Consider the following 15,054-nt stretch of genomic DNA (forward strand, 5'->3'; position numbering starts at 1 on the left):
GTATTGTTCCACAACATATCATATTATCCAAGCAAATTTGATTTCTTTATCATCCAATACCAATTAAAATGCCACATTCAAGAAATATGAAGAAAACGTAACAAATGTCAGCAAGGTAAATGTGATGATGACCTTCAATCCTCTGGATCTTCCTTGGCTCTGGCTCGATACTGTCGGCCAGGTCTTCTAGTGACATGTGGAGCTGTTTCTGGTTCATCTTCTTCCATAGCAGAAATGGTACAGTCTTCTATGGTATCAACAGCTATTGCTACTCTTTTCCCCTCACAATCCTTGTCTATATTTTCTACTTTATTTTCAGCCACTGGTTTCTTCTTTGGTACATAAGCCACTGATCTTGGAAGCTCTAACATAGGTTCTACCACAGGCTCATCTCTGCTCCTAATCATGTTGAGAAAATCCATGTAAGCCTTCCGGTTAGATTCTTCATCAACCTCCCCTGAATCAAATGTATATCGAGTGTACTTTGATGGGTTCCGCATATAATCTGGGATCCCAGTCGGATAATCTACCTCTACTATAGGTTCATTAGGAGAACTTGTCTCCATCACAGAGTCTTTATCACCACCTTCAGTCGAGTTGTCATCTTTGATATCAGAACTAAACCTAACACGCTTCTGCAACTTAGAATCAATAGCCTGGTTTTCTTTCCTCTTCAATATCGGTTTCAGCCCACTCTCATCTGAAGAGCAGCCACCATTTGTTGTCTCTACGTTATCTTCTGACACCACCAGAGCTTTCTCGTTCTCCATCGACATGGTCTGATTATCCTGAAGTTCCTGCAAAAGAGTTCATCTTCTCTTAGCAAACAAGCCTCTAGTGATTACAATCAACAGAGAGGGGAAAGAGTAAAGAAGAAAGTACCTCAGAGACATGTAAAGAATTCAACTTGTTAACAGCTTCAGCGTCTTCTTTAAGCCTAAGCTTAGCTGCCATAAGATTTGCACGAGGGTCCTTCTCTCTTTCTTTAAAAGAAGCTGGAAGCTCCACCCACTCATCTGCTTCAGTCTCATAGTCATTCACATCCTTCATGAAACCGTACTCTTTCTCCCCTAATGCAACTTTGTCATTGTCATCTTCCTCTTCCTGAAATTATAATACAAATCCTAAACTTAGCCTCAGAGATACTGAAAACAACTACTAATAGCGCAGTTCAATCTAAAGAGATAAATACATACCTCCATATCAAGAGTAGAGTCCATCCCGATAGAGTTTTTGATCTCCCACTCCTCATCGTTGAAATCATTCGGCTTCTGCAATCCACTAGACTGTCCTTCTTCTTCCCCATCGATTGACAAATCCGCCGGTTCGTTCTCCTGCTGCCTTTGTATATCCGGTGAGCTGCTCGAGGGTTCAGAAACTATTTCCTTTTCTCCGCTCCGTTCGTTGTTATCGATCTCGTCTTCCGCTAGACACCAGAGAGAACTCACAGGCGCTGAAGACGCGGATGATGATGATGCAAGAGATCCAAAAACCTTGTCGATCCTCACTCTGAAACTTTCATCCATTGCACAAACGAAGTTGGTGACGACGATTGCCAAAAAAAAAAAAGATTGAGGGATTTTATTCGGTGGCGGGATATATATGCTCTTGTAGCCAAACACAACCGACCTTTTTCTAAGCATCGTATTGAGCCAGAATGGAGTCCAGTTAACAATATTGGGCTTATTAAAAAGGTTTGGCCCATTTAACATAAAACTCACCGTACTCTCCACCATCATCTCCAATAAAGTTACACGCGTCAGCGTGCTTAATCAATCATAAAGCAAGTGCAGGCTGCAGAATAATTTCGATTTCATTCATCACTTTTGTCTGATTGTATGATTTCGTATGTTGTTGGAGCGTAACGTCAGTTCTAAGGTTTTGTGTGTGGATAAGGGTCACTTATACTAAAGTAAGCAATGAATTATTAAAGAAGAAAAAAAAAGGACAACGTTTTCGGAAATAAAGTTGAGAGTTTTGAGAGTTGAAAAAGGGCAAATCTTTCTTCTTCCTCTTCACTCCCAGTTGAGTTGACTAAAAACACAGTTCGTGAGTTCGAGACAATGGATCTTGCAAAGTTTCTATGTTGGGTTGTTTTGCTTCTGGGAATCTCACTTGTTGAATCCAAGTACATGGTTTACAATACTTCACATACCATTGTTCCTGGAAAACTTAATGTCCATGTGGTTCCTCATTCCCACGATGATGTTGGTTGGCTCAAGACTGTTGACCAGTACTATGTTGGCTCTAACAACTCTATTCAGGTCTTGCCCTCTTTTATGCTTTTCTTGTATCTGTTTATTTTGGATCGGATTTTTGTTTTGTTACTTAGTTTTTGTTTTTTTTTTTGTCTCCTAGGTGGCTTGTGTTCAAAATGTGCTGGATTCACTTGTTCCTGCGCTGCTCGCTGATAAGAATCGTAAATTCATTTACGTTGAACAGGTAAATTTGGTTTCTTTTTCGTAATTGGTTTGTGGAAGTTGGTAAGCTTTTTGTTGACTAGCCCTGTATATGAAAGATTTAGTTAATAGTATCCTCGTTGTTTGTAAGTTAGGTGTGACCAATCTTTCGAGTTGAATGACGGTTAGTTTTCTGGTGAATGCAGGCGTTTTTTCAGCGATGGTGGAATGAACAAAGTGAGACAATTAAGCGTATTGTGAAAGATCTAATACGCTCATGCCAACTAGAGCTCATGTATTGGTTTCTTTTTCAGTGTGTTTTATTGATATCACACTTGTCTCCTTGTTTCATTTTGTTGAGTAGTAATTGAAATTTTCTGCAGAAATGGTGGTATGTGTATGCATGATGAAGCAGCACCACATTATATAGACATGATTGATCAAACAACCCTCGGGCATCGTTTCATTATCAGAGAGTTCAATGTGACTCCAAGAATCGGTTGGCAGATTGATCCTTTTGGACATTCTGCAGTTCAGGCTTACTTGCTAGGTGCAGAAGTAAGCTCCTCTTTGGGGATTCATATTTAGTTTTATGCATATTTTTGGATACAGAGGTGTGAAGATATTGATTTATGCAGGTTGGCTTCGACTCAGTCTTTTTTGGTCGGATAGATTACCAAGATAGGGAGAAGCGTAAGAAGGAGAAGAGTCTTGAAGTTATATGGCGAGGCTCTAAGAGTCTCGGTTCTTCTTCACAGGTAAAACACAAATCGAAAAATTGCATTGTAGTTCATATTATAATATGGATTTCACTGGATCTTCATTTTCTTTTGCTTGATTTGACTTGATACAGATTTTTGCTGGTGCTTTCCCTAAGAACTACGAACCTCCACCTGGTGGTTTCTACTATGAAATCAACGATGATTCCCCCGTTGTTCAAGTATTTTCCTTGACAATTGATTACACTTTCTGTTGTATTTATTCTATTCCTATGTAAGTTGTGCCTCTTAATCCGTGAAGGATGATCCTGACCTGTTTGATTACAATGTTCAAGAACGAGTGAATGCCTTTGTAGCTGCAGCTCTGGATCAGGTAAATTTGTAGCATCTTCCCTTTTTGGTGTAATTTTCTGTTACATGTTTGTGACATTTGTCTTGGTATCTGCAGGCCAACATTACTCGAACAGATCACATTATGTTTACCATGGGAACAGATTTCAGGTACCAGTATGCACACACTTGGTTTCGACAAATGGACAAACTTATACATTATGTTAACCTTGTAAGTCATCAAAGATCTATATAGCTTATTATGTTCATCTTTATGTCTCAGATATTTGTCTGTGTGGATTTATTATAGTAAGCTAGATGATTAGAGAACCAAAGTACATATCTCTAATTCGTGGACCCTGAATTATTTTAGGATGGGCGTGTCAATGCTTTCTACTCTACCCCTTCCATATATACAGATGCAAAACACGCGGCAAATGAGGCTTGGCCCCTGAAAACAGAGGACTATTTCCCGTGAGTTGGGTCTTAATTTTTTTTTACTCCATCCAGGTCTTGCTTAAATATTAAACCAATCTCTTTACTTCAGTTATGCAGATCGTATAAATGCTTACTGGACTGGATATTTTACAAGTAGGCCAGCACTTAAGCGTTACGTCAGAGTGATGAGTGCCTACTACTTGGTAATTCTTCTTCCGAGTTTAAAATGATACACTTGAATTTGTCTTTTTTATTCATGTGTATAACTTGAGAGTTTAGGCAGCAAGGCAACTTGAGTTTTTCAAAGGGAGGAGTGAGAAGGGTCCGACGACAGATTCGTTAGCCGATGCACTAGCAATTGCTCAACATCATGACGCTGTTTCTGGTACATCGAAACAGCATGTGGCTGATGATTATGCAAAAAGACTAGCAATAGGCTATGTGGAGGTAGAGTGCCAACTTCCCCTGTGAATTGTGGTTCTCTAGTGGCATGTTTGCTCTATCTGTACGTCAGTAAGATCTGTTGACCTTGCAGGCTGAGAGTGTGGTTGCTACTTCTCTTGCTCATCTGACTAAAGCAGATCCCACCCTGAATCCAACCTTCCAACAGGCAAATAATCTCCTAGCTTATATGTATTTTCTCAGAAGAATTCAATCAATATTATGAAGGCTTACATGACATCCGTTTCATAAAAGTACCCCACCCTTTTCTCCTAGTAACAGTTTGGCCTTCCTTTTCAGTGTTTGTTACTGAACATAAGTTACTGTCCCTCAAGCGAAATCAATTTCTCTGATGGGAAAAGTTTGGTAAGCAAATATTATTATAACTCGGGATTTTCATCCGATCTATAATACTCTCTGTTCTTCCATCCTGTAACTTATACAGTTCTCTTTCCTCTCTGTAGATCGTATTGGCTTATAACCCACTAGGATGGAAGCGAGTGGACATTGTCCGGCTTCCTGTAAGTCAATCAAGTTCTTGTTTTTAAAATCACTATTATGTATTAACAAGTACATGACGGATCTTTTATAGGTTGTGGGCGGAGACGTTGCGGTACATGACTCTGAGGGACACGAAGTAGAGTCTCAACTCGTTCCGTTTACTGATGAATATATGGCCTTAAGGAACTATCATGTAGAGGCATACTTAGGCCAAAGCCCTACACAGGTCCCAAAGTATTGGATTGTGTTTTCAGTTACTGTGCCTCCTCTTGGCTTCACTACTTACACTATCTCCACTGCTAAGAAAACAGGTATAATACAGACATATCTATTTGATCTAGTGGAACAAGCTTCTAACCTTGATCACTTTTTGTTTCAAATTTAGGTGGATATATTAGCAAATCATATGTCTCCAATTTACAAAAAGGCGAGCAATCAACATTTGATGTTGGTCATGGGCATCTCAAGCTTACTTTTTCCACTGATCAAGGGACAGAAATCAATTATGTTAACAGCAGAACCTCGGTATGCCATTATTTTTTGAACACTACCTGGCAGTGATCCTTAAAGATGCTGATAAATCTCCTGGTTTTTTTGTGTGGTAAAGATGACAGAACCAGTCAAACAGACATATAGCTACTACTCTGCATACAATGCAACAAATGACAAAGAACCTCCTACACCTCAGGTAAGAGGAGATGTTTTTTCTCTTGTTTCGACACTTACCTTACAATAGCTAAGGTTCAGTACACGTATTCTAAGTTCCCCTGGTCTTCTTGTCTGGTTTGCAACCACTAGAACTCGGGTGCGTATGTTTTCCGTCCAAATGGCACATTCCCCATCAAACCGGAAGGACAGGTTTGTACTCCCTTCTGAAAGTATTGATCTTCCATACGAATCATAAAAAAGAAATTCAATCTTAACCACTGGCTCAACTTTCAGGTTCCTTTGACTGTTATACGTGGGCCGCTGGTGGATGAGGTACATCAACAAATAAATCCATGGATATCTCAGGTACCTACGTTTTCAGTGTGTTCTCTTTTCCCACTAGATTGTTTGCATCTACAGACTCTTGGAATCTACCTTAAGTTTAAACTGTGCCGTGGCTTCTTAAAACTCTATTTGAACCTGTAGAAGTGCAGATTGTAGATTATTATACTGTCTGACCTTGTAATTGTCTGCAGATCAATAGAGTGTACAAGGGCAAGGAGCACGTGGAAGTTGAATTTATTGTGAGGCTGATACCATAACTAATCCAATACCGCTTTTCATGTCTTACATTCCATTATTGAGGCTTTAGGGTTATTTGGATATTTAGGTTGGTAATATACCGATTGACGATGGGACTGGCAAAGAAGTCGTAACTCAGATCTCAAGTTCCCTGAAAAGCAATAAAACTTTCTACACAGATTCAAGTGGACGTGATTATATCAAAAGGGTATGATGTCCATTTTATCTTCTTTTGTGCGTGTGTTCTGTTCTAGTTTCTGTTCAAGACTAAACTGAAAAACTTGTTCTGCAGATCCGTGATTATAGATCAGACTGGAAACTAGAAGTCAACCAACCTGTTGCAGGAAATTATTACCCGGTATGTGAGTAACTGACATTGATCGAATAGGGAAATTGGCTGGTAGTTTACAGATCCCTGCAAATGATCGTCGATTGAGTTTGGCCAAATCAGTTGGGTAACAATTCAATATATATCTTGCTCAGATAAATCATGGAATTTACTTGCAAGACAGTAAGAAGGAATTCTCGGTGATGGTGGACAGAGCCTTCGGAGGGTCGAGCATAGTGGACGGACAAGTTGAACTTATGCTTCATAGGTATTAAACATAATCAATATCTTAATCTACATGCTCCGTCTCTCTCTCTGCGTCTAATCAAACAATTACCTTAATTACAGGAGACTGCTCCTCGATGACTCTAGAGGTGTAGCAGAAAATCTAAACGAGACAGTGTGTGTTCAAGACAAGTGTACTGGACTAACTGTAAGCACTGATAATATAAACTAGGTTCAAGGGTAAATTATGAACTTCAGTAATACTCTGTTTCTAGTAATCTAAGGTACTCTAACAATTATTACAGATCCAAGGAAAATATTACTATAGAATCGATCCATATGGAGAAGGTGCAAAATGGCGACGGACATTTGGACAAGAGATCTACTCACCACTCCTCTTGGCCTTTGCTCAACAGGTGAAAGCAAGAGTATAATGGAAAATCAGGATGTTACTCTCTAGCTGTCCCAAATTATTTATTCAATGAATGTTAAAATATTTCAGGATGATGGGAAGCCGATGAGTTTTGGTGCAGCATCATTCTCTGGAATTGATCCATCCTATAGTTTGCCTGACAATGTGGCACTTCTGACTCTGCAGGTGCCTCTTTCGCAGACTCAAAAGTTATAGATAGTTTAGATGAGCTGAGTTGATAACTTGTTGTTCACGATTGGTTTGGTTGAGATGATTTCAGGAACTGGATGATGGGAACGTGCTTCTGCGTCTAGCTCATCTTTATGAGGTATATTATATATAACCATTCTTTGTGTGGGTTTGGTAGTAGAATGAAGCATATGATATTGTGTAATTAGGTGGGGGAGGACAAGGAACTTTCCGGAGTGGCAAGCGTGGAACTGAAGAAGCTTTTCCCTGGAAAAAAGGTAGAAGCGTTTTTAGAAAGATAGCGATTTTGAGACGGAACCTGATATAAAAATGTGTGTTGCAGATAGGGAAAGTGACAGAGATGAGCTTATCAGCAAACCAAGAAAGAAGCGCCATGGAGAAGAAGAGGTTGGTGTGGAAAGTAGAAGGTGAAGGATCTTATGGGGAAGAGAAGAAGGCGAAGAGAGGGAGGGAAATCGATCCAAGAAAGCTGGAGATGGAGCTTTACCCGATGGAGATTAGGACAGTGTTGATACACTTGGAACTTCCATCTTCTCATTCTCGCATAAACAGATTCGATGCCTAAATAAGGTGTGTGGAAGTTTTGAGGATAGATTCTCTTATCTCCTTCCTCTTGTGTTTTCTTTCCAGACGCTGGTTAACTTAATAAAAATAAAAGGTGAGTGAGTCTTGCATCGAATTCAGATAACTAACCATTATGCTATCAACAAAGATAAACTGATCTTTTATTGATAAATGCTGGAACTGGTTATAATTAACATTTACACATGGCACGGAGCCACGATCCTTTGTTTGAATTCGTAGAAATATGGGTCATCCAAGTTGTGGCAATCAGACAAAAACAGTTGAAGAAGACATGGAAAAATTTGGGAATTAAGAAAAAGTGTTGTTGCAAAAGAAAGAAGAAAAAAAGAAAGAAGCTACGTTCTTCGCTTGGCGGTGGCAGTGGAAGAAGAGGAGGTGTTGCCTTCAAAGAGCTGGTCGATGAGATCCTCGATGTCCTCAGGCTGATACTTGATATACTTCTCGGTCTGGCGACCAGGATCCAAGTACTGACTAAACCTGGCCATGAAGGCTCTGTAGGCAGGTATCATGACTGCAGTTATGGAGACCCTCAGCTCGCTCTGCAGCTGCTCGTCGTTAACTACCCAAGTGGTCTGCGTCTTGTGTATCTCGTCAAAGGTTGCGTTGAAGCTCTTGAATCTCTCCTTGAGGTTGGGCTTGACTATCTTGCCGTTGTGCATGAGCCCCTCGTGCCCTAAGAACCCTAGCAGCTTCCCCCACGTCTCCCTCTGGTAGTTTTTGTGATAGTTCCTTAGCTCTGACGACCTCCTCCTGCACCATGTGTCACCCATCACCTCGTGTATCTCTGCTGCTCCTTTGATCTTCTGCACTATGTATCTCCCGTTGTTCATCATGAAGATGCAGCTCAGTGGTATGTCTTTGTACTGTTTTGACTTTGTCTCCAGGTTCCCGTCTAGTAGCTCCATTATCCTCATCAGCTGGCTTGCGAAGGCCGAGTTCCCGCTCTTTACAGGTTCCTCCTCCTCTTGCTCCATCTTTGAGTGACTCTTAAACACTTGTTCCAACGTGTCTTTGTACTCGCACGAGTACTTGAGGTAGTTCATGGTGTACCTCGTCAGTGGATGCACTGCGCCTCCTGGCACTGGAGTCTTACTTGAATCCGATTTGATGGAATGCTCCAAATCCGAAAATATATGAATCGCAGTCTCTCCAAGGCGGGAACGAGCACTGGTCACCTCGTTCCTCAGCTCGCCCCGCAGCTCCTCTGGAAACAACGCCTCCATGGATGGAAAACTGTCCCGCAGAGTCTCGTAGATGTCAAGGATCTTGAAGAGCTTTTCAGTGGAGCGCCTTGTCATGGCCACGGCCTCTGCAAAACCCAAGAACTGGATGGCCAGACCGTGTGTGACGATACAGAATAAGCTCCCCTCGTCCCCTGGGAAGATCCTCTCTGCAAGTTTGAGCTCTCCAGGGAAGAAGAGAGAAGAGCAGTCCTTGAAAGTTTTGTTCCATATAGGGATCTCTCTCTCAAGCGTGTCCCAGCTCATCTTCTGCACCTCGTCGATGCTAACTTTCTCAAACTCACAATCTTGTTTCAAAGTTCGCATCAAAATGTTTCTTCTTCCAACCAAGTAAACCTCTCTGCATTCCCATCCATACCCTCCTCCTTTCATCTTCTCCGCTATTTTTCTCAGCACCACAACCACATCATCCGGGTAACCAGGGTATTCAATTTCCTGATCACCGGATTCCGGAACCGGCATTTGGTCGTTATCTTGTGAGACCACCGCATCGTTCTGGTGGTCTTGCTGATCCGCAGTGCTCTTCCTCTGGCTGTTGCTGTCATCAGCAACAACCGCAGACTCTTTGATTACTGATTCTTGTAAAATGATGCGGAACTCGTCTTCCAAGAAAGCCATTGCACGTTGCTGAATAGATCCCGCATGGTTGATCAAGGGCTCGTGATGGTCCAGACAGGACTTGGTGTTGAGCAAAAGCCCCATTAGCTTTGAGACACGATCCACTGCCTCCAAAAGAGAAGAAACCTCTTCGGGATCATGGTACCACACAGTCTTAGGCTCACCAGTGTCATATTTGGAGAGTTTTTCCTCAAAAAGATCCAAGAACTTACCAACAAACTGTGGGATCTGAAAATAACCTTCCTCTCCTTTCTCCTCGGTGTTGTCTTTGTGCTCCTCCTTGTGAAGGGAAAGAGTCTGGAGAAACTGATCGAGTTCTTCAGACAAAGACTCCAAAGTTTGAAGAACCTCTGGTGGTTCTTCTCCTTGTGAAACCGTTTCGGCATTGTTGTCTCCTTGATCGTGATGATCTGTCTCGGCATTAACAACATCTACATTCTCTTTACTGCTACCATCCTGATGCGTATCATCTGAGCGATGATGATCATCCGAAACAACGTCCTCTTTCTCATCTCCCTTAGATTTGTCATCATGATCAGGGTCCTTCTCGTTCTTCTCCATCGCTTCTTATTATTTAACGTAAAAGCTTTAAGAATGGTGAAGTGGAAATGAGATACAGAGGAAGGAGAGATTCATGTGTTCTGTTTTTTTTTCTGTTTAGACTTTAGGATTTGTGGTTTGTGTGGTTAGAGAGAGGCGATTGAGAGAGAAAGAGATGGTCTCAATGGCTGAATCGAAGAAGTAGGGGAGCCTTGTTTTTTTGGTGGCTGACCGTTGACTTTTTCTTTCATCCCAACACCAATACCGTGTAGTAGTAATCTATTTTTAACCAACAAAAATAAAAAAGGGATAAACCTCGTAATTTATTTAATCTGTTTGTTAAAAACATAAACTATAACATTACACTAAATATTAAAGGTAAGTGATGTGCATTTATGAAGAATGATTTGAATAACGTGTGGGAGTATGGTGCGCACGCATATTCCTCACATAACTCTCTTTCTTATACGTGCATCAGTGCATGCATAAACCATCCTACATTTCTTCATGTTTTATCATTTAAAAAACTTCTTCTGATTCTCAATCAATTATATGTATCTTAGCTGTTTTTGATATAAAAACAAATCATTCCTATGAATTGATATGAGTCATCTAAGTCAATATTAATATTGATATGGCTGGCAGGCTGGGAATGGAATATAGAGAGAGACATACATAAAGTAGCTAATACGCAAACAAGAAATAGGATTTGGAGGAGAAAAGCCCGACGAATAGTTGTTGGGCCCAAAATAAGCTGCAATTATGAAGTTTCCATAATCAGGTCCTGCCTATTCTTTACTTACTACTCCTAGTTTCAGTAGGAGAAAAGAGGAACAAGGAACACAAGTAGGCAGTGTTGTGTCTCCTCTCGTCACATGCACAAATAAATGTAGTACTGGCGTAGAGCCGTTTACAGAAAGTAATAAATTAAAGATCAGAAAGATAAGGCGGACGTGTGCTGGCTCGCCCAATTGTCAAAGGAGGTGTTACAACTTTTTACTGTGTTTGATTTTAATGGTAAATTGGTAAGTACCCCAAATTGGAATCTATCAAGTGGGAGAATGATGAAATGGTAATAAGTAAAAGGATCCAAAAGAGGGACCCTTTTTGCAAATGGAGAAACCCCAAACTTGCACGTTTCTCTCTTCCTCTCATCTCTCTCTCGCTCTCTTTTATTGTTCTTAAGGGAATAATATGACATTTTCTTCTCATAATTGTTTTTTTTTAATTTACTTTATAAGTCAAATGAACATCCCACAAAAGCACACCTTCCTTTTTTTTCCTATTCTTTCTCATCATCTTTCTTATTATGAACTAAAATAAATCTTCAGAACAAAAGAGCCATTTCTACCATTTATAATTTTCTTTATTACACAACAACTACATGTTTGTGTGAGTGTGTGTGTACCCGTGGGGTTATATTATATATATACATATAACATATATTAAGAGAACCTCTACTACTGTCATTTAGCCTGCAAAACCCACAAACAAAAGGGTACACACAAGTCTTCCTTCTCTCTCTCTCTCTATCTCTCTCTCTGCCTTTCCTCTCTTTAGATGGAATGATGGATCAATGCTTATTATAAAGGTTTTAATTTTGATCCATTCTTTAAGAACCAATTTGAAAAAGGAAAGAAAAGGAAGAAGAGAGGATATGGAGGTGGAGAAGAGGATAGTAGTGAATGGAGGCATGAGATTACCAATAGGATATAGATTCCACCCAACGGAGCAAGAGCTTATCCTTCATTACTTGCTACCAAAAGCCTTTGCTTCTCCTTTGCCTTCATCCATCATCCCTGTCTTTGACCTCTTTTACTCTCATCCTCTTACTTTCCCAGGTCCCCATCTCTCTCTCTTCCTTCTGTCAAAACCTCTGTCTATATGTTTATGTTTTGCCTAACTGTTTTGTTCAAATGGGTCTATCAAAGGTTGTTATTGCTGATGTTTGGGACTAGATCCGTGGGTGCCTTAATGCTAAAACTGAAGGGTTTTTAATTGCTTTCAGGGGATCAAAAGGAGAAGCAGAGGTACTTCTTTTGCAAGAAGAAAGAAGTGTCAAGTAATGAGCATAGGATCAAGATTTTATCTGGTGATGGTTATTGGAAACCTATTGGGAAAGAGAGACCAATCATTGCCTGTGGTAGAGCAGTTGGGATTAGAAGAACACTTGCTTTCTATGAAACAAACAAGTCTTCTTCTGATTGCAACAAAACTAGATGGAGCATGACCGAGTATTGCCTTGCGGGATTTGCATCGGCTAAGGTATACGATTAACTACTCTCTCTACACTATTATAAGAAAGACTTTGGAATGTGTGACAATGATGGGGTTTGATTTGGAATTAAACACAGGTGTTTGGAGAATGGGCAGTGTATAATGTCTATGAAAGGAAAGGAACGAAAGCAAGAAAACAGAGGAAATCAAGAGATATAGGTGATGAAGATTTGAGTTGCAGCATCCACTTCACGGTTGGATCCGATCATGAAACTGGTCCGCCACCACCTTCTCCTCCTACTTCAGCTGATGAGTGATTAATATCTAAGAGAACACGTTGAGATGTGACAAAGCTCCTAAACCCTAACCTGCTAGGCACCACTTACGTTTTTGTCAAGCTATTTATATAAAAAAAAATCCACGTCTCTTGATTCATTTGTTTGAGAAATAAGTAACATGGGGCTAGGGAGCTCATTTTGATCTGAAAAATGTTGTTATTGTATGAGTTTATGAGATTGCCATGCTTTCGTTGAGCAAAATCAGATATATGTCAAACTTGTTGATTATTTTTACTTGGAGATCTTTTAATTAACATTATTTCCTGCTAGTAAAGTTATACATTTAAAAGAAGGGTATCTTTCTTCCTCTAGGATGAGAACTTGATTCCCTTTCTTTTTAAACCAAATAAGAAGAATCCATAGCCTCTGCTCTATGTATATATAAGTACCATATTACAAAAACAATTATTAGTCTTGTTTTATTATATCAATGAGTATGGAAAAATAATTTCTAATATGAGATGGAGATGCATTTTGCATTTAAGGTATATAGCAAGTTGATATAGTTATATATTAAATATATATAAGGTAGATGGATGAGTTATATTAAAAATTATAAATTGGTGTGTTAGAATGAACAAAGGACGAATACAAAGAGTTGAAACTGAAAATAAAATATATGGGAAAATGAAGAAGCCATCGCATGGGTTGTCGAGAAGCTAAAGTTCTTCGTGTCGAACCATTTTATTTAATCAAAACATATAGGTACATTTTGTCATTGACACGTATTCTCAATGTTAAATTTATCAGAATCCAAACATCTTGAATGATATGGTTGTTGTAATCTTCTGAAAGCTGTATGTTTAAACGAAATCCATGAATTAATAAAGAGAATATGTGCCCAAAACTTTATCAACCATAACAAAAGATATATGTATATCGACCAAACTATATAGTGTAATCGTATATTGTAACATCGTTATCGTGTCAACATATCGCAGTTTGAATTCGATACAATTCACATCTTTGAAACTAAAAGAAGAAAAAACAGTCATGTATCATGTGTCCCAACAAAAAGGCTCAATGTAAGACAAAATTAACATAGTTTTTTATGTAACAAGGACAGATTGGGGACATAACATGGGTATGTATTTGTGATTTGTGAACAATATAATGATTGAAGATACAAAGCTTACGTTAAACTTATTGTATTAACATCCTATCAATTGTAAAATAAATTAATAGAGAAAATGGTGGCGAAGGTCAAAGACAAGTCACATGTGCATTGTGCACCATCTTCCAATGTATAACCCACAAAAAGACAACATCGATTAAGGCAATCTAAGTTTCTCCTCTTTCCCACACAAATACACATATTACCATAAGCATGTCCTTCTTTGCTTTTAATCGAAGCATCCTTTGGTTTTCAAATGTAATCAAACAAAAAAAAAAGGATATAACAATGTTACCTACTTACCTGCATTAAAAAGAAAAACAAATAAGTAATGACATGATGAAGAGTCATTAAGTGAAAAGTGAATGTGAACAAGTCTGTCTAATTGTGTATGACAAGAGGTTTACTTGCTGCCAATGGGGGCTTTTGGAATATTCTTAACAGAGAAAGCAAATTTACTTTTTTTCAGCATAATAAAAGGTAAATTAAATGTGTTGTTGCTTCAATTTCAAGCAAGCGTTTCTAATTTTGACTAACACCACTTATATATAATAGAATATCCATGCTAATTAATTATGAACTTTAGGTTTTTTTTTAATTAGATAAACCTGCAGAAAGACAAAAACAATTACGACGTGCTATTTAATTAGACTGCAAACAAAATAAACAGTTCACAGTATTTTTCTAAGTGAAGAAAAACAATATTTAGGTGTTTTGTTTATTTAAAAGGTAAAATTAAAATACCATTATTGACATAATAGAATTAATTGAAATAAAACACCGTTGATTCCAAGCATCATCGTATCTTCTTCTTTTGATTTTTCTGTAAGGAGATTTGTTCTAATGTCGTTGTTGTAATGCAACAAAAATCCAAATCTAATAGTTTACAATGTGTGACATGTAGACAACTCTTTTTAAAAATCGCCGGTTTACTCAATCGGTTGACAATGATATCTAATATAAAGTAATTGTTTTAGTAGTATACATTGATTTTAAAGTGCAAGAGCAGTATGAGAGACACGATGCGAGTATAAAAGGATGTTAATCAAAAAGTGGGCCTCTAACATAGTGGTTTGGATGCTTATTATGTTATGAAGAGCTACTTGAAGTCAAAATGTCTTTGTGTTTATTCCTTCTTGTATATGGGCCTTAAAAAGACAACAAATAT

At 38.9% G+C, this 15,054-nt stretch overlaps 3 protein-coding genes and 1 pseudogene across 4 annotated transcripts; 2 read left to right on the top strand and 2 right to left on the bottom strand.

Annotated features, from left to right (window-relative positions):
- Positions 1–3: 3 nt before the first annotated feature.
- LOC104769625 (uncharacterized) lies at positions 4–1,643 on the bottom strand. Its single transcript, XM_010493883.3, has 3 exons — positions 1,197–1,643; positions 883–1,104; positions 4–797 (listed from the first exon to the last, which is right to left on the bottom strand). Exons 1-3 carry the CDS (start codon positions 1,641–1,643, stop codon positions 135–137), a joined length of 1,332 nt encoding a protein of 443 aa, XP_010492185.2. The 3' UTR covers positions 4–134.
- A 47-nt stretch (positions 1,644–1,690) lies between these two features.
- Positions 1,691–7,912, top strand: LOC104769627 (putative alpha-mannosidase At5g13980). The gene is made up of 29 exons (XM_010493884.2): positions 1,691–2,264; positions 2,359–2,442; positions 2,606–2,694; positions 2,783–2,957; positions 3,038–3,157; positions 3,253–3,339; positions 3,420–3,491; positions 3,567–3,680; positions 3,822–3,922; positions 3,996–4,089; positions 4,166–4,333; positions 4,422–4,496; positions 4,628–4,693; positions 4,792–4,848; positions 4,920–5,139; positions 5,214–5,353; positions 5,436–5,516; positions 5,627–5,686; positions 5,771–5,842; positions 6,013–6,060; positions 6,147–6,266; positions 6,351–6,416; positions 6,542–6,654; positions 6,735–6,819; positions 6,917–7,027; positions 7,114–7,209; positions 7,304–7,351; positions 7,422–7,490; positions 7,556–7,912. Exons 1-29 carry the CDS (start codon positions 2,064–2,066, stop codon positions 7,796–7,798), a joined length of 3,075 nt encoding a protein of 1,024 aa, XP_010492186.1. The 5' UTR covers positions 1,691–2,063; the 3' UTR covers positions 7,799–7,912.
- A 32-nt stretch (positions 7,913–7,944) lies between these two features.
- Positions 7,945–11,473, bottom strand: LOC104769628 (exocyst complex component EXO70C2 pseudogene; annotated as a pseudogene). The gene has a single exon (XR_015594007.1). The product of XR_015594007.1 is annotated as an exocyst complex component EXO70C2 pseudogene (transcript).
- Positions 11,430–13,006, top strand: LOC104769629 (NAC domain-containing protein 83-like). The gene is made up of 3 exons (XM_010493886.3): positions 11,430–12,058; positions 12,226–12,482; positions 12,572–13,006. Exons 1-3 carry the CDS (start codon positions 11,794–11,796, stop codon positions 12,749–12,751), a joined length of 702 nt encoding a protein of 233 aa, XP_010492188.1. The 5' UTR covers positions 11,430–11,793; the 3' UTR covers positions 12,752–13,006.
- The last annotated feature ends 2,048 nt before the right edge of the window (positions 13,007–15,054 follow it).

The sequence above is a fragment of the Camelina sativa genome, chromosome 20 (genome assembly GCF_030686135.1).
Source record: "Camelina sativa cultivar CO46 ecotype springtype chromosome 20, ASM3068613v1".
NCBI classification, from domain to species: Eukaryota; Viridiplantae; Streptophyta; class Magnoliopsida; order Brassicales; family Brassicaceae; genus Camelina; species Camelina sativa.